Genomic DNA, 19,491 nt, shown 5'->3' with positions numbered 1-19,491 from the left:
CTTGTAATAATAAATTCCAGTGGACAGACCAGCATTGGGTCTTCTACCAAGGGACCTCCCTTGGATTCCTACCAAAAAAGACTGTTTGGCATTGATGGGGTTGCAGAGGTGCGCACTATACCACCATGCAGTGCTAGAACTGTACCAAGCCATCTTATGCCACTGTTGTGAATACATCAGAAGGGTTGATTCGGGGTGGGGGGAGAGGCTAGGACCATGCAGTAATCCGGATATTAACTGGTTAAAACCCTGTTTGTCGCCTCTCCAGAATGTGCCAAAAAACCGGCACCCAGAACTAAAGTTTCCAATGTTTTTGTTTCTCTAATTCTTTTTTTAATTTTTGTTTTACATAAAAGCAATCAAACCAAGAAAATCCTACCATCATTTCACAGATCGGGTTTACTAGATTTTCCAAGTAGTCTTGTACAGTGGTCATCGCGGTGTTTCTATTGCAGTAGAGATGGGAGGGTCTGGAGCCTGGATAAGTTCCTCATGCTCTCCCTCTCACAATGGGGGAGCACGACCCCCATCCTGTCCCTGACTACGTCTAGCCCGCCCATTCTGTGTTGGGGTAGTCCCAGAGGCCGTGGTCTCCCAGTACAGATGGTGATTGGCCTGCCTGCCGCTGTCCCCACTTCATGAAATGTCCTTGGGCAACCCCTCGGCTTATATACCACCCTTTCTGCCTCCATGCAGCACGTCCTGCTGATCTTCCACTTGCTTTTTGTGGTGGGCTAGGGCTTCCCCATTTGCTAGCTATATCCCTTTTTGCTATGCAGAAGCCTACAGCGCAGAGTAGAAGCAGCCTTCTTGGGAGATCCATGTCTTCCTAGTAGTAAGGAAAGTGGTGTGGAGGAAACGGCGGCATCCAGAACCTGTGCGCGCTCAGCCACTACCTCCACTCGGTATGCCTGTATGTGTGGACACAACCAAATAAAGTGGACAACGGTGCCATGTCCTCGCCACATCGCAAACAGTTAGGGGTTCGTGCCCTATCCACTGTTTATATTTGTGGTCTAGTATAATACACCCTATGAAGGACCATGGGCTGTATGAGTCTCAGGCTGGCTTTTATTGCCACCTCCCATGGGTGTTCGTGCTGGTTCCCAGTCAATGTCCTCCATGGAACCCAGGTTGGTTTCTCTCTTAATTCTTAACGAGCCAAGGTTATCAGGTCTGTTTTGGAGGATGCGATATGTTGGTGAAATAACTTTGGAGAGCAGTTCATCCCGGAGTTACCTGTTTTTAAGGGTGTTGCCGTACTCTATTATAGCCCATGGTATTCCCTCTGTTTGCAGGACATGGTGTATGTGAGTGTAACAAAAGATTTATGTGTCTCCAGAACATACTCTGCCTATAATTCCCAAAAGGAGTGCCACCCCGTTCCCTCTCCCCCCCCCCCCCCCCCTCATTCCCCCTCACGTCTCCAAGTGTCGAAGTCCTTATCTGGCCCCATGAGGATTTCCCTGGCAGCATTTCAGGCTCTTCTAGTGTGTCCCCTAGCCAGAGCGGGGTCATCATGGAGGGTTAACTCCTCCAACCTACATGAGTGATGTCCTAGGTCTCCAAGGTCCTTTGTTGGGGCCAAGCAAGTGCGAGCGGAATCATTTGCTATACATTTAGTGCAGGTGAGACTACAAGATGGACCGCTCCAATCGCATCGCTGGGTCGGTTTGGGGCTTCCCAAGCTGAATCAGATGTTATTATGTCTCGCCTAGCGTTGCAGCACACATGCGTTGCTTGCTCTGCGAGGCATATTGTAGTAGGGTAGGTTTTAGAAGTGGAGTTGAAGCCCCGCCCATATTTTTCATTTGCTGATGTCATAGTCCATGGTGAACGCTGGCTTCCCATTGATAATGAAGCTTCCTAGTCCATCCTTGTCACCGCCCTGTCTCCTTTTGTGCCCGCCAATCAGGACTGGATCTTTTACCTGCGGTATTACACCTGCTCCTTCATAAGTCAGTAGGCACTATGTTTTGTCAGTCGCCTTTGGCAAAGGCGGCCGCATGTTTATTTTTGCATCCCGCTTTCACTTTAACAATAGCTGTACCATCCCCCCACACCCTGCAGAGTGCGGTGTGGGGCGGCAGCTATTGTAAAGTGAAAGCGGGATGCAAAAATAAACACGCAGCCGCCTTTGCGTAATGGCGACCGCTTGTTTAAAGAGAAGCTGGTTATTTTTTTAGCCCAATCCGCTAGATATGTTTTTGGGTGAGGACAGATGTGATAATTTTTTAAGGCTTGTGCCCTGAGTAGACCTAAGGTACAATGAATTGAGCACACAGACTGCCGTGCGTTCAGCCACAGTACAATCCAAGACATCACAAATGTAAGCATCAAAGGTGTGAATCAGGTGTGCGTTTGGGTGCAACCATTGAAGTTTATGGCACAGTGGTGAAACCATCCTCTGAGGCACCCCCCAAAGTACTGCCGGCGTTGTTTCGCATCTATGGGAGATGGTTTATTGGAGTGGTGTCTGCCTTTGTTTTGTCTGTTGCATCTTGCCGACTGACGGAGATCCCAGCCAGGCCATTTCCTGCGTATGTTTAGCTGTTCCTTGACCCAGTCCTAAGCGATTTCTGTCCTGAGCGTCTTGGGTGCGCCAAATGTGCCCTAACAGGAGCCAGGACTTCCCACATCTGGAGTCGCGGATGACAAAATGAGGAGTGACCGCTCCCCGGGAAGCGCCTCAGATACCAGTGGCCTCAACCGGCAGCCAGATGGCTCACGAGCGCCGAATACAGACTCATAAAACCTGGGTGTCGAAAGTAGGGCTTTCGATTAAAGGCAGAGAAAAAACCCTACTCAGTTTCACGACGTTTAGAATCCCAGCCCAGCATCACTCGACCCCAATAAGAATATTAATGACAACTTGTTTTTCAAAGCGTTATGCCGTGTTGAATTAGGTTCATAGCGCTACTGGGAACATGTATTCGATTGCCCAATGCCATGCCTATCATTTATTGTCCATGGAAGAAAGGACGGCTGGTTAGGCCCCGCCAGCACTGGCACTCGACCACAAACTGTGCACAGATATATACGGCATGTGGATTATCACACTGCACTACCTTACCTGCCTCTCACATTTAAAATCATTGATGCAGTTGAACTTCCAATACTGTAAGGTGACACCTCAAACTTACCTCGAGGCGCCTCACGGAGACTGGCTGGAGCACACGCCCATCAGCCGCACACAGATCTTTGCACCAGATCACCGGGCTTCAAAGGATGACACAGCAGGGTTCCCATAACGTGGGTCTGTCACACCAGAACTGGTTCCATCGGCGCAGATGACATCACTTTATTTTTTTTTTTAAATGACACTGGCTAACCAAGTTTGGTTTGTAGTAGCACCCAGCCCTGTGCGCTCTCCCATCCTCATGACCATGCCAATGATGCCAGCTCCCAAGGACCTCAGGAGGTCCATAAAGCGCCCCCTAGCGGTACAGAAGGGAACATGCCCAAGAACAGCAGAAGACTTACCCACCAGACCCCCTCGGGTACCTGCTGCCCTGCACCTCCTGGGTACCTGCTGCCCCGCACGCATCTCCTCTTCTTGTCTAAGGGCTGTCTGTAGAAACCGAAGCAGCATGATTGCCCGCTCTGCACATCCACGGCTCCTGCGGTGCTCTCCTGCAGACACTCCCTTTGAGAGCGCCCCAGTCCTGCAGAGAACCAGGTCAGCAGAGCTGCTCTAGAGCCAGGGAACCAGGTCAGCAGAGCTGCTCTAGAGCCAGGGAACCAGGTCAGCAGAGCTGCTCTAGAGCCAGGGAACCAGGTCAGCAGAGCTGCTCTAGAGCCAGGGAACCAGGTCAGCAGAGCTGCTCTAGAGCCAGGGAACCAGGTCAGCAGAGCTGCTCTAGAGCCAGGGATCCAGGTCAGCAGAGCTGCTCTAGAGCCAGGGAACCAGGTCAGCAGAGCTGCTCTAGAGCCAGGGAACCAGGTCAGCAGAGCTGCTCTAGAGCCGGGGAACCAGGTCAGCAGATCTCCTGTAGACACTCCCTTTGAGAGCGCCCCAGGCCCCTGCGGTGCAGTCCTGCAGAGAACCAGGTCAGCAGAGCTGCTCTAGAGCCGGGGAGCCAGGTCAGCAGAGCTGCTGTAGTGCCTGAGACCCAGGTCAGCAGAGCCGCTGTAGAGCCTGAGACCCAGGTCAGCAGAGCCGCTGTAGAGCCTGAGACCCAGGTCAGCAGAGCCGCTGTAGAGCCTGAGACCCAGGTCAGCAGAGCCGCTGTAGAGCCTGAGACCCAGGTCAGCAGAGCCGCTGTAGAGCCTGAGACCCAGGTCAGCAGAGCTGCTCTAGAGCCAGGGAACCAGGTCAGCAGAGCTGCTCTAGAGCCAGAGACCCAGGTCAGCAGAGCCGCTGTAGAGCCCGAGACCCAGGTCAACAGAGCCGCTGTAGAGCCTGAGACCAAGGTCAGAACAGGTGCTGCAGGGACTGGAGGGTTACAAACGTAATCAGACACAGAAGAGGTGCACTGCTGCAGCGTATTATGGCACATTCTGTTGCAATATTTTGCTTTTTTGTCACTTTACAACATAGTAGTACTGTCTGGGCAAACGTTTCTCCTCATTGGCAGCAGTCAGCAACGAAATGGTGACAGTAAATCTTTGCTGGTGCTTTTCAAAGCCTATTTTGATCCATCCGCGCTATAATCAATGTTTGCAACTGATACAGAAGATCTGAATCATGCAGCAAGTGTGGAAAATATGTAAATACTCGGAGAACGCAGCGGCCACAATATTGCGTTATTCCAGTGGTCCTGCCTATGAGCATAGACTTGTAGTGTAATGGCCTTGGTAAACTACTGATTCTGTGGTACTGATAAAGTAAGGGTAAAAGTGGAGACCATGCAAGGTCACTGAAGTCAGGAAGGAATGGGCAGTTCTGGACAGCATTGTCATTCTCCATGTCGGAATTCCCATGCAGGGCAGCGCCAAGTAGCTGGGATGAAACCAGCATTTGCAATGCAATAGGTCTCTCATTTACGTGAGTTGAAGATATTGGCATTGTAAATGACAATGTCTTTTGTGTTTTAAAAACCAAAAAACATTTACAATGCCAAAAGCTCAAACGTGCGTAAATGCGAGACCTATTGCATTGCAAATGCTTCTTTTTTACATGCACTGTGGCCGGCATGGAGATCTTCCACAGAACGTGTGCATCCTGTTAGGACCAGCTCCATCAATGTTAACATTCTTTTCAGAGAAAACAATTGTAAAGACCTTTTTTCCTTTTTAATCGAGTCGTTTTTTTTTTAAACATAAGTCTTATTATTTCAATAGGTTGGTGAGGGTGAAGAAACTTGTCTGTAGGGCCTTATTTGGCACATGAGTTCTTTATTATCAGTATTAGTGGGCTAAGACCACCACTGATTGATGCGTTAGTTCCTGTATCACCCACTGTTGGATTCCATATAAGACACGTTACACCCAAGTGTCTGTGGACAAACACTTATTAAAATCTTTGTAGTGCTGTATTACCTATTGCATTTTGCCATTTTCTAAATTCTATTCACCTCACAATCAATCTGACCATCAACAAAAAGCAAGCAAGGATGACTTGAAGTTACTTTCATGGTGAATCGTGTCATGTCTGTCATTCATTTCTGTCTGGTTTTGAAAGGAAATGTCTTTCCTTGATCATTATGGTCATCGGAAGCATGTAGCTACTTTGTTTGTTCGTGTCTATATACCCTCCAAGGTTTTAATGCAATATGATACTGCCATTTACATTATTTATTGTCCCACCTGTTGCATAGTTTTGGTGGTTAAAAAAGTAGTTCGAATCCAATTTAGGTGATAACTTGTCAAGGAGTACAGTGTGACTTGTCTCTATAATGTACTTTTCGAATTGGACATCCTCCCATTCATTAGGGGTTATGTATGCATAGGTTTGTATTGCATTTTTTCATATATAGACGCTGCATTTATTATTTTGTTATCAATTTACAGTTAGAACTTCCTAAACGATTTTTTTCTATTCTTATTTTTTTACATTTTCAACATTAGCTGTTTTCTCCACAGGCTGAGCAATACGTTCACCCCATGTGCACATCTATCAGTAAAACCATACACAGGGTCCCTTTAATGAATAAAGGAGATAGGTAGGGTGCACACTGACATTGGGAATGGGAAGGCTGTCTTTGACTTGCAAACCTCTTTCCAGGCATGTAAACATCTAATCCTCTAAATTCTCCAGCCTTAGAACTGTTTCCAGCTCATCAGCAAGTGGCACTGGACCCGCAGGTTGACATTGAGAGCAAGTCTTTGGACCATAAAGAAAACAACTCTATTTTTATTTATTATTGAATAAAAGTACATGCATTTTAAAGCATATTTTTAAAACTGATTTTTATGTATACTTGTTAATAACCAATGCATTACAAAAATCTGAACAAGATTTGCATTAGGTTTGTCTTAAATTAACTGGTTTTAAATTTAGTAAAAGCCTAAAATACAAAATAATTTTTCTCTATACTTTTATATTGTCCTATTTACTAAAATGAATGAAATGTTTTATGAGGGCTGTCTGATAAAAGTACTCTGTACTGAAACCGCACCAGTTCACTGTTGAGTGATACTTCATAAAGTCCACACTGTTGGGCCATTCGAGGCAAAAATTTGTGTCGCTTTGGTTAGCAAAACCTAACAGCACATTAAAAACTGAGCAATTTGGCCTGTCATTGTTGAGTCAGGGTCCAGGCTGACCACTGGAGGTGAACTAAGATGGATCCATGTTGAGATTATCATGCTTTCAGGAATAGCATGTGTAGGAAGTCCGTGAGTCCAATTTGAATGAAAAAGCGTAGACGGAACAACCATCATTCCACCTTCCAAGCATTTCAAAAGCAAACACACTCCAGGTGACACGAGAAGGCCACGAGCTATGACTGAATGTCACGCTCGTGTCTAGTCATGTCACGATGCAATGTTCCCAACAGCATGGACATTGCACAGTAAAATAATAATGGTGAATAATGTAGACTATAGATTATACTCTGAACTTTTTGTGAACTGAACACATAAAGGTGAATACGTGCAACAAGTCATCAGGCCTTCTTGATGGGCAAAGGTTGGAGAGCGCGCTTATAGAGTATCGTTTTTAGGAAAATGCATCTCATTTTCTGGATAGCTCGCCACTTAGAAGAGCCTTGTAATGAATATTAAGAGAACTTTAGTTGCATGTAATAGTATTTTCTTGCTATCCTGCTGTTTTTTCCCCCTTCTCTAATTCATCTCCATTACTTTTTCTTGAAGCGGCTTCAAAGGGGGTGGGGGTGTTTGTAGTCTCCTTTTTAAAAAAAGTAATTTATGGGAGAACAGTACGAGAGGCCTAGAAATAGCGAAATCTAATGTTATATATTCCATATTCCCACCTATTGTATTCACTATCTACTCCGCATAACCGGGAGATATGAGTGATACGCCTGCTGACCATTGTTTTGTTATCTTTTGTATGTTTGTTATTTCAAATACAAATAACAGTATTAAAAATAAGTGATTTTAAAAAAAGGCATAGTGAACTAAGCTTTAACTTGTCAGTCGGTGATTACACTTTTATTATGCACTATGAAAAAACTATCTTTGTGAACTTTGTCTTGAATGTAGTGATCTAAATTCCAGACTTTCTCATTTAGGCAACCATGGAGATGGAATATATCCGCATCACGGAAGATGAGAACGACGAACCCATGGAGATCCCCTCTGAGGACGATGGGACAATCCTGCTCTCTACTGTTGCTGCCCAGTTTCCTGGAGCGTGTGGCCTCCGATACCGAAATCCGGTCAATCAGTGTATGAGGGGTGTGCGGTTGGTGGAAGGAATACTGCATGCCCCAGAAAATGGTTGGGGAAACCTGGTTTATCAAGTAACTTATCCTAAAGGTATGTTTCCTCTTGTTCTTGATGTTTGAAAGCACAAATCTAGCATAGTTTAATGGATTTTGTATTTATAGGACATTGTGTTTGCTATTGTTACCATTTGCAGTTTTTAGTGGGAACACATGATCAAGTTCAATTGTTTATTACAGACAACAAAAGGAAAATGGATGAAAATGATGCATCATCTGCAGTTAAAGTGAAACGTGCAGTGAAAACATCAGACTTGATTGTTCTGGGTCTTCCTTGGAAAACATCCGAACAGGACCTGAAAGACTACTTTAGTACCTTTGGTGAAGTAGTCATGGTGCAGGTTAGTGCAAATTACACATATTAAGTTTCACAGGTCAGGCGCACTTGCTATACACGTTGCTGCATCTTCCCACAATCCACTATGTTAGATGCAGTTCAATAACATAATTTCAATGTCATTTTGTTGTAATGGAGTTTGAGAAATGCTTTGGTGTTAGTTGATGCTTTTTCAAAGTGGCTTATTGTCAATTTCATGTCTGACATAACCACAAAGAGGGTCTTCCTCATACACTGATCACGGATAATGCTACCCAACTAGTTTCACATGAAATGAAAGATGTTTCTCGTACGGCGCTCTATAATCCTCAAGCAAATGGCATTGTGGAACGTGCCAACAGGATGGTGAAAGGAACCATATGCATGGCTGTTCAGAGTGGTAAAGATGTGCGTGTCATGGTTAGTGTAATGGTTTGGGCTCACCGCACCACTGTAAATTCTGTCACCGGTGTCACACCTTTTGAAAGGATGCGTAGAAGGAAACCTGGTACCAAGCTTGTTCCCTCTTGGTTGGCTTCTCCCAAGTCGCAAAACTTCCAGGTGACCAGAGACAAACTCAACCTTGGGGGTGTGCATGCCGGAGATTGGGTCAAAGTGCGTCATGGAAGACCCTGTAAAGGGTTATCAAAGTTCTGGGGTCCCTTTAGGGTCAAGCAGGTTTTCAACACCTATGTGCTTTTGGACAATGGTAACAAGTGGAACACACGTAAGATTGCTTTGTATCGCAGGTGTGACGTTATGAATCCGGTCACATGGAAACCTGCCACTGTCAATTCTGATGTACATTTAAATGGTTTTATGTTAATGAGTGATGCAGAATTCTCGTCTCCTGGTTCTGTGATTAGAAGAGGGAGGGGTTCTGGGGATACTTCTTGTTCCTTTTCTTCTGATCTTCCATCTGACTGAGAGGGGGTTGTTTCCTGACCTTCTCGTTTGAGGAGGGCTCCTCGTTATTTGGAGGATTTTGTTCAGTCATGACTTTTTTTCATATCTTCTGTTCTCATTATGTTGAGGGTTTCTTTTTTTATGTTGGTTTTCTTTGACTTTTGGGTAGAAGGGAGGGGGTGTGTTGTAATGTGGCACTTGCCTTTAGCAGTGCTTCTTGGACCTTCTCTTAGGGTTCTGTTTCTGTGTCCTCTGTGCGCGTGGATTCCATTGGCGTCAGTTGGTGCTGTGGCTGGCGTTGAAGGGGCCATGCTCCTGTGAGCCTCGTCTTTACTAATAAAGACAGGTTTATCTCTTATTTTGCTTTTGATTTGGGATAGCACCGCTTGGTGAATAAATCCAATCAATGAGGGGGATAAGTAAATCGCTTAATGTCCTTATAGATACGCTGAGTCTTGGTGTATATTTCAATGCTTATTTATGCTTTTGTTCCTTTTAGAAAAATTCAATGAAAGCCAGCTTGCTGGCTTTCATTGAATTTTTCTAAAAGGAACATTAAATAAGAACCCACCATATTTGGAGTTTTCTCCTGTATTGGGGGGGGTACTTTGGCAGTGCCTATGAATTAGGCACTGCAATGGGAACGTCAGAAGCAGCACCAGCATAGCATGCACTGCTGCAGTCCATGCGTTGCAGATATTGGGGTGCATGCGCACAGGGGGACATAACATGTGTCCTCCTGCATGCACCCCATGGTGCAGAGGCACAAGGGACCCTGTAGGGCCCCCTTTGATTATTTTTTTTCTTCACCACCACACTTTTTATGGCCGTTGTGAATCTAACCGATCTTGAATCCAGCATGAGAAGCCCCAGTATTGGTTTGAGCAGGCTAACCCAGGGCTCCTTTTGAGCCTGGGTGCCTGCAATCCCTGGCAGGTTACCACCGCAGTGCGTTGTGTGAAGAGCGCATGTCAGGCTGGCTATCTCAAGACGGCCAGCCAATTCGACATTCACACTAGCAGCCAGCTTCAAAAAATCACCCCATCCTGCTACTGCTGTAGGCCCTGCCCTCAAACTTTGACAGCATGCGCGTGCCTGCAATTATAAAATGGTGATAATGGTCACAGGGTGACGCTTCGCTGCCCTTTAGAAGGAACCTCCGCTGTTTAGTACATTTTATACTTGTTTTACAGTCCCTACCTACTGTCTATATTTGTAATATGTCATGGTTTTATGGGCTATTATCAAGCTTAGAAAGACTCCGCAAGTCTGAAAAGAGAAAAAAAGTATTTTTAACAGTCATAATTTTTCAGTATCGATGTATGTTTTTTAATGTTTGATCTTAATGTTATGCTGTACATTCTCGAATTATTTTTAAATTTAAAAAACGGATCAAGCTTATTTTTACTTTATTACATCTGCCATAATGTTTTGTGAGGGCTAGTGCAACATCTTAAGTGTCTGAACCACTCTTGTGCCTGTACTTGGTGAATAACAAGCTAATGTCAGACTAGTGGGCCTGTTTCTTTTTTAAATGCACATGTACTATTCGGATCTATTTTCTCGTTGCTACTCCTTTATAGCTAAATGACTTGAGGAAATCCTATCATTAGGAAAAAACAAATGTTGTAACTGCCTTTTGTTTATTAGTTTTATTCTTATTAAAAAAAACATTCTGTTTACTTCATTTTTAAACCTGTAGTGCTCCCGTTTAAGGTGAAGAAAACGCTTTATTCTCAACTTTTTACGCTCTAAATCCCCTTTAGGTGAAAAAAGATGCAAAAACAGGCCAATCAAAAGGATTTGGGTTTGTGCGGTTTACAGAATATGAAACTCAGGTGAAAGTGATGTCACAGCGCCATATGATCGATGGACGATGGTGTGACTGCAAGTTCCCAAACTCAAAGGTATGGTGCTGTTTGTGTTGATTATATTGAAGGGATACTTTAATGTTTGAAGCCTTTGTAGCTGTAGATCACTGGCCACCCAGTGTTGGGCCTAGAATCTTACAAGTTGTTGAATTTCTAAGGAGTTTCGGTTTCCAGGTGATCTATGGGGCCACCCCTAAAGTCCACAAAGCACCAGGATACAGACTCCAACAGCTCAGACTTGTTTTTCTGTCTCCTGGGTCTGTGCTTTGAATGCTTTGTTTCCGTTTTGCATTGTTGTGCACTACAGAAATGTTTGCCAGACATTCAAAATAATAGTACACAGTATTTATTTATTGAGACCCACAAGTAATAGAAAGATTTTCAAAATGATTATAATGATAAAATCACAATAATATGGGAGTTCTGTCTGTGGCATGGCTGGAAATCTAGACTTTAATATGGCCAAATTGTATGCGACCACAGAACATGGAGGTTTCAGACTATCACATGTGGACTAGTACTGGTTGGCTTTTCAGGCATCACAGCATGTGTATCGTATGCATGCAACATTAAACAGAAATTGGGGGAATAGGGTTAGTGTTTATAAGGACCACAGACAGAAAGAGAAATTGTATCACATTGTACACGTAACAGTATGTGTGGAATAGACCGTAGGCTATTACTATGCACAGTAACCTACGGCTTAAGTATGGGGAAATGGTGCAGTTCGCATGGAGGGTGCGGAACAGCAGTTAACAGAGTATCAGTTTGTCCTGTGGGACTGGCCGAGATGAACCGTTGGTGCAAATATGACTAACATGGAGACTGTGGTAGTCGGCAAGTCAATAGTTATTTTCTTAGCTCCTCTAATAATAGCGCCTCTAATAAGGACCTTCTGAAAAGTATTGATATTGAAATTGCTGACAGGTGAGAGATCCGTTGTGGTGGGTAGTCTGTTAGTGTAGGGGGACTCGTACCAAACGACAGGCCTTGAAGATCTAGATCGGGATGGAGAATCCAGTCTTCATCTGGTACGTGATCAGCTTTGAGATCTTGAGTGATGACTATGCGACCTTCACCTTGATCTCAATGTAGACTTGTTGGAGCAAGGTCTGGTATGACATGACGAAGATATTGTACGACTAGTTGGAGGTGCTACTGGTACAGGAGACTGTGCTGGCCTAGAAGTAGTGGCTATCATTACCGCTGGAGTTACTGTAGGAGGCGAAGAATCTACCAGTCGCTAAGGCGACAGAGTCCAGGATGATGACTGGAGAACTTGGTTTTGAAGGAGAATAGGCCCTGGAGTACTTTCTGCTGTCTTCCTGGGAAGAGGGACATGTCTTGATGTACAACCATGTCTCAACTTCAAATTCCTTCTGGAAGTCGATGGCCCCCTCTCCCTCAAAGTCGAACCATCACGCAAAGGCGAGCAAGTAGAGCCTACATCTTTTCTCGGAGTGGATGTCCTCGATGTCCAACAGGGACATAATTTCTTACCAGATTTTCTCCTTTTGCACCTCCCCTTGTGGTAGTGGTCAGAGGGTGAGATAAGGGTACTGGTAGAGGGAGAAGCCTCTCTTCACCCCAGAGCAAGGAACGCTGGGTGGTCAGAAATTTGTGATTGTGCTGTGATCCTACAACTTGCTCACAAAGAATTCTGGGTAAGAAAACGCTGGAGGATCCATGGAAACCACACCGCCAGTCAAGAGTCAGTACACACACACACAATCATCCTCGCACACCGGCAGCCAAGCGCCATCAACGCACACCGGCAGCCAAGCGCCATCAACTCACACCGCCAGACAAGCGCAATCAACGCACTGTCAGCCAAGCGCCAGTCCATGTATACTGCCAGCCAATCGCCACTCCAAGCATAGGACCAGGCACGCACCTATCTACATACACGGTCATCAAGCGCGAGTCCACCCACACCATTAGCCAAGTGCAAGACCACCCACACCGGCAGCAAAATGCCAGTTAAAAGTCAGTACATGCAGACCGTCTGCCAAACTTCAGTTCATGCACACACAAACTCTCCTGGCTTCTGGGGAGGTGGGTGGGGGGATAAGGTGCTATTGGTCTGATCTGCCTTTTGGGGGGGGAAGAGGCCGGAAAGACTTTTTTGAGGGTGGGTGTTTTAGCATGCCAAATCTGACCAGACCCCACCCCTACCTATAAAACAAACAACATAATCCCTGATGCCTAGTGGACATTGGCCCCCCCCTCACCCCCCCCCCGGCATTGTGCCCCCATCTGCCTCCCAGGAGGGCATAAAGACTGTGGAATTTGGGGGGGGGGTGTTGTGTGAAGGCATTGGCATGCCCATTTTGTGCAGCCCCAAACTTATAGCCATAAAACAAATTCCCTGGTGCCTAGTGTGTTTTCTGCCCCTACCGTCCCGTCCCCCCCACTTCCCTGGGACAGATCAGGGGCTATTACCCCCATCTGCCTCCCTGGGAGGGAGACAGAAAGACCGAATTATGCCCAAAGCATTGGAGAGGAGCAAAATCCCTTGCACAAGGGGCCGCTCCCCCCCCCCCCCACCCCCACCCCCTCTGGTGCCTATTGGGTGGATCCCTGCTTGGGGATCGCCCTCCTGCGGCGAACACCAAGCAGAGATCCACTAAGGAGGGGGTACCATTGGAAGGGGGAGATTTTCCCCTTTCCAATGATGCCTCTCCTGTCTCGGTACGTGCTCAGGAGCTCAGATAGCCCCATGAGCATGTAGGAAGTGAAACTAGCCGATCGGCTCATTTCAATTTCAGTTTTGGTTTCACTGAAATGACGTCAGCGCGACGTGTTCGCTGATCATCATTTCAGTGGAAGAAAAACTAAACCGCCTCGGAGCTGGGCAAGCTCTTCCCAGCTCCAGATGCCGTTTATGGGTAAAGGAAATTTCCCGCACCAGAGGGACTTTCAGTGCCATGTGCTTGGACGTCTGGGAGCCGTCCGCACACCAGCACTATGGCGTTGGACGGCTCCCCACCGTCTGACACATGGAAGGGTTTAATGTTTGTTGTGCCTTATTGACATAAAATCAAACACAAAAAACACGAAGAGTGGAACAGGTCAGGATAGTGGTGTGTGACTATAACAGTAACTGGGGTCCAGCCGGTTGCATATGTGAACCAGTGTTCGTTGGGAAACAAAAAGAGCTAGTATCAATCCCATCAGACCACCCCTTCGGTGGAATATACGTCATGTGGGAGTTGCTGATCAATCCATATCTTGGCTGGCCATGTAGTGCCAGTTTTTGAAGTGGATGTCAGAAGATTAGTCCAGATGTTTGCCATACTGTGGACTAGATAGTGCGCAGTGCTCGAGTGAAAGTGATAAATAAAATGACTACACTGGCTCTGGAAGGGCATGTATATAACAGTCCGTGTGTCAAGGGATAAAAACGGCGCTAGGTAGTATGACTACCCTCTGGCGCTAGTGCAATACGGTCAAACACAACAAAAACTGGAATAAAACATGAAATCTGGTGTGATGCTCTCCGAATTCGACCACAGGGGGTTGATGGCTATGGTCTACATCTCTTGGTACTTTGCCTTCCCTTTGTATTTCAGTGATGGAAAATGTTAGCCATATGCTGTGGAATTATATATAAAGTAACCTACAACTCCACCAGCTCTGTAGTGGCTCACTAGTGCTCAAACAGCCCCATATGTTTTTCTAGGGAGGTTTACAGCACCTTTGATAGTCCTCTGCAGCAACTACTTTGCATGACGTATCTTCAAGAGTGTTGTGGCATTGACTACAGAGGCAGAAAATAACAAAATCAAAGCAGTGTTCTCAGGATTTTTTTGCATGAACAGTTGAGATGGGTCTAAATTTAGGTTAAGTGTATAGAACCTAATGTTCCTACTGGCTCAGTTTAGGAAAAGTGAAAAGGCCTATTCAATCTAAAGAAGTCCTTTGATCTTTGGGTGATTCGTATCAACAGATCAGTATATACATTATTCTGAACGATGGCCAAGGATTCTACAAAAAAGAGGCAGTGACCAAGTCAGTGTTGTAGTGCAGGGGGTTAATTGGAATCGAAATTTAGTGACTGTCTGAAACAAGTGTCTGCTTGTTGGCCACCGCCTTTCTCCTGTGAAGGCAAATTCATCAGTAATTTACACCTAATTCATACTGAGAGTATTGTGCCAGTCTTAGTTGACATACGAGGTGTTCAATTCGGTTTCTAGAGTTAGATGTGGTACTCTCGCCATACATGTTTAATAATAAGTTCTTGACTTGAAGTGCCAAAGAAATCGAGAGGATTTGTTCAGCTTTTGATACATACACAGGTTTGCTTGCGTAGTATAATGTTGTTCTATCTATGGTGTTTAAGGACATTAAAAAGATCAAGGCAAACAAAAGAAGAATAAATAAAGCATAGCACCTAGGGAGCCCAATGTAGGAAACATTGAACATTCCCACGATCGCTTTTAAAAGATATGCTGAAGGAGCTGGATGGGGTTGTCATCTGTGTAAAGGAAGAGTTGCAGGATTATACCTATTCATACATGTGCGGTTGAGCAAAGCTTTTGGTTTTCAACAGCTTTAATAAGCAGTTCCCGATCTTGCCACTTGGTGTCACCAACACACGTAATTTCAGGAAGTGGAGAAAATCGGGATATAGCTCCCGCATTACTGCTTGTGGCTTGGAAGTGCAATAGGTGAAGTGAATTTGTTATGTTCTGCACTTATTTTACAGGTTTTATTTTCTCGCTTTCGCTCACAAGGGTCCAGATGAAACTACGCGCAGTCGGAAGGTTTTTGTTGGCCGTGTTACTGAAGACATATCCGCTGATGACCTCCGACAGTTCTTTGCACAGTATGGCGAAGTTGTGGAAGTCTTCATTCCCAAGCCTTTCAGAGCGTTTGCTTTTGTTACGTTTGCTGATGATGAGGTACAGTACAATTGAGAAGATCAGTTAATACCATAGCTCTTAAATCTGCAATTTGCTCGAATGGCTTTTGATGGCTTCTTTCTTGTTTTTTTTTCTTTCTTTCTTCAGGTTGTCCAGTCTCTTTGCGGAGAAGATTTAATCATTAAAGGTGTCAGTGTACATATCTCTAGTGCTGAGCCTAAACAGACTACCAATAGGCAGTTTGCCAGAGGTGGAGGCCGATTTGATGGCAATATGGGAGGCTTTGGAAACCAGGGTGGATTTGGTCCCATCCATGGGGGTGGTGGGGGTGGGGGTGGTGGTGCTGGTGCTGCTGCTGCTGCTGCTGGTGTTGGTTTTGGTGGCCCACCAGGAGGGAATATGGGTGGTGGTGGCGGCGGTGGCGGTGGTGGAGGAGGAGGAGGAGGCGCAGCTATGAATTTTGGAGCTTTTGGCATCAATCCTGCAATGATGGCAGCTGCACAAGCTGCGCTGCAGAGCAGCTGGGGAATGATGGGAATGCTGACTGGACAGCAGAATCAGCCTGGTGGACCACCTAGAAATAATCCTACACAAGGCAATATGCCGCGAGAACCAAACCAGGGATTTGGAACAGGGAGTAACACCTTTGGAACCAGTATGGGTTCAGGAGGATGGGGTTCATCTAATCCAGGCCCAGGTAATAATTTTAATAGTGGAGGCTTTGGCTCTTCAAACATGGAGGCTAGATCTTCTGGGTGGGGTATGTAGTTTTATTGTTCATGGTAAGTATGTTGTAAAATACATGTGGGACAAAGCATTTTTTACTTTATTTTTCCTTTGTTGGATCAAAAAACGTTCACGAGTTTTAATCAATGTTTTTGTTAATTTGAGGAGTTCATATATTCAATGGAAGTGAGATAGTGTTTGTTGTTTCTGTAAACAATCACACGATAAGACTTATGTAAAGATTTATTGGTCAGCTGAACTTTACATGGAGTTACAGATCTGTTTAGTCTGGCCTTTCGTTAAGTTTGGTCTTGGACACTTTGTCTGCGAATTTAGTGATTTGGAGAACATGTCTTCAAAATTGAGAGAGTGTTTTTCTAGACACCGTCTTCCTTCGTGTTCAAAGCACCCTCCGAAAGCTTCAGCTGGTCTCTACACTCATCTTGCCACCATAGATCTCGAAAGGTCACCTTCTGCGAAAGCAACGCTGTAAATGTTCTGTCCAGGATTATTTTTTCTACTTGCTATCCAATCAACTACTCTCGTTTCACATACTACGTCTTAACACGGTGGGTGTTGCATTTTTATCCACTATTTCATGGATTCATACCAGCGCTAGACACGCAAGGCTGAGAGATGGACCAGACGTCTGTTTGAACTTTGTGGAATTGATGGTGGTGCCAAGGAATGAGAGGTTTGGGTATGAGCGAAAGGAGAAAAGAAAATAGCGCATGCAGAAAACTGGTGTTGCATCATGGATTTTCGTTAAACATGGCAAGATTGCATCTGGACTCTGTGGCTTTGGTGAGAAAGTGTGCAGAGCAATGGGAGCAAGTAACGTACGAATGTTTCCTGCACTCGGAAGACCGCAGATCTGTTGGACGACTTGCACAAGCTTCCATGCGTTAACCTATGTGTTTTGAAATTAATTTGTATTTTCCCATTCTTATATACTGTTGTGAATGACATACCTGGTGTAATTTCTTTTCATAACCTGTAAGCGTGGTAAAATGCACTGTAGCTTGAGTTTATGGAGCAAGCAATGGGATGTGTGACAAGGGGCTTGTATGTCACAATATGGAAGTCTAAATGCCTGTAAGAGATAAAATGCCTGTAAGAAACCTATTAGAATGATGTCTGCTGCTGTTATGCGTTGTGCGTTCGAATGTTTTTTACAAGTTTCAAATGGCGGTAACTCTTAAATAAAAGTTTTTAATAAAAGATTCTCTTCATTTGTTAACTGAGGACCAAGTACTGTTGAGGATCACTTATTTGTGAATGATTTGACAAGATATGGTATTGGGGAATTAAGTGTGCATTTTCTAAAACTATTTTAGAAATTTCAAGCTGATGTTAATGGTTTTGCTAAAACAACAAAAATTACTAACAAACTAATTGAATAACAGTGAAGTCAAAAGAAATACCTTTATAATGTGTGTCAAAGGAAATCCTTCTTTGTAATGGTAAAACAAAAAACACTAGTACGCATCAACATTAGACACTGAGAAAATGACTAGTAAAGCAGCCCTAGAAAAAGCACAATTACTCCACAGTTTGAAAGCAAACAAAGTGGATAGAATTAAGAGTTCTACAAATATAAAAAGCATCAGTGCCGTAATGACTGGTGGATTTTAACATTATTTTGAATTAAGTTAAAATTCCTCTTGCCACCTAATTTTTTTTATTTAAAAATTACCCCAAGTCATGACTTTTTTGCAATCCAAAATATCTTGAATAATGCAAAATCAAAAAAGTACATTATTGGAGTGCCTTGGAGCATGATATCTTTTGCTGCGTTTGCACGTAAAAAAGTGTAGTTTGGCTTTCTAAATGGGCATGTTGGAGATATCACTGAGTCAGATGGAGCTGGAGGATGAGAAAGAAAAAGAATATTATGTGATGGGATGCAGGATAGTGGCATAGTCGGAGAAGGTTTATAGGTAAACATAGAAAGGTGGCATTGGTTATTCTAATTGAATTTTACTGCAGTTTACTCTCCTGTGTCCTCATTCCACTGTCTTGGTCTCCTCCCTCTTGCATCTCTCCTTATGCACTTCCACTGTCTGGGGGGAAAAAAGATCACCCACTTCTTCCGCACAGAAACAGACCTGGGGCTTTTAGGAAAGAACCCAGAAGCCTCCCTCACTCTGCTTGGCATCATTTATATGGACATACAAATGCTATAATGGCCACATACAAGCAACCACGCATAACACCCATTTGGATGGGATTAGGTGACAAGCTATAAATCTGAATCAACATTAGCGAGACCCTCTCAGCCAGGCCCAAATTAAACATTTTTGAGTGTGTGAAAACCTTTGATTACTGAATAGTGAAGGTAGATATTTAAATGGGACTTTTTTCTGCGCAAACTTCCATTGGAAAGCATATAAACTCTGTACCAAGGTTGGCATGCTCGAGACTTTATTTAAAAGCGCAGCACTAGGCTTGGCACACAACAGGTTCAGGCTCTTAATGTTTAAATGAAGTGTACACTGCATGTAGAAGCTTTCTCCCCCAGATATGAAGCACTATTTATAATGTTTCTTTTTACAGCTTGCGTCCTCCAATTGCTTGCTAGCTTAGAAAACCTTCTTCCGCTATACTCCTAAATCCCTGCTTAAAAAATGTAGCTACATCTGCCTGATTTCTCTCCTCCTTTCCCAAAGTGAACCCTCTTCTTCCCCTCCATCCTCTGCATACCTTCTATTTCTTGGTACAGCCTCATCTCAATCTCATGCCTGTCTGCTTTAATTCTTCCTATTGTAATTCAGCAATTTGCTGCTCCCTAATTTAATTCATCACAATTTCTCCTCTTTAAACCCTATTCCTTTAACGTAACAGAGACCCCACTAATGAACACACCTAACTGGTATTAATGTAATCTATCATTAAATAACTGGAGTATCCTTACCCGCATACCATCTAACATGCTTCAGTGGCAAGCAAACAGTCAA

The 19,491-nt window shown here is 44.5% G+C and overlaps 1 protein-coding gene across 1 annotated transcript in view; it reads left to right on the top strand.

Annotated features, from left to right (window-relative positions):
* Positions 1-17,755, top strand: part of LOC144754452 (TAR DNA-binding protein 43-like) — a 47,290-nt gene extending 29,535 nt beyond the window's left edge. The window contains exons 2-6 of the mRNA XM_078642240.1: positions 7,638-7,884; positions 8,031-8,191; positions 10,839-10,979; positions 15,680-15,847; positions 15,956-17,755. Coding sequence (XP_078498366.1) covers positions 7,644-7,884; positions 8,031-8,191; positions 10,839-10,979; positions 15,680-15,847; positions 15,956-16,576 — 1,332 coding nt within the window. The 5' untranslated portion in view covers positions 7,638-7,643 and the 3' untranslated portion in view covers positions 16,577-17,755. The remainder of the gene's footprint in view (positions 1-7,637; positions 7,885-8,030; positions 8,192-10,838; positions 10,980-15,679; positions 15,848-15,955) is intronic.
* The last annotated feature ends 1,736 nt before the right edge of the window (positions 17,756-19,491 follow it).

The sequence above is a fragment of the Lissotriton helveticus genome, chromosome 5_1 (assembly GCF_964261635.1).
Source record: "Lissotriton helveticus chromosome 5_1, aLisHel1.1, whole genome shotgun sequence".
NCBI lineage: Eukaryota > Metazoa > Chordata > Amphibia > Caudata > Salamandridae > Lissotriton > Lissotriton helveticus.
The sequence above is the reverse complement of the archived record's forward strand: the minus strand, read 5'-3'. Positions and strand labels throughout refer to the sequence as shown.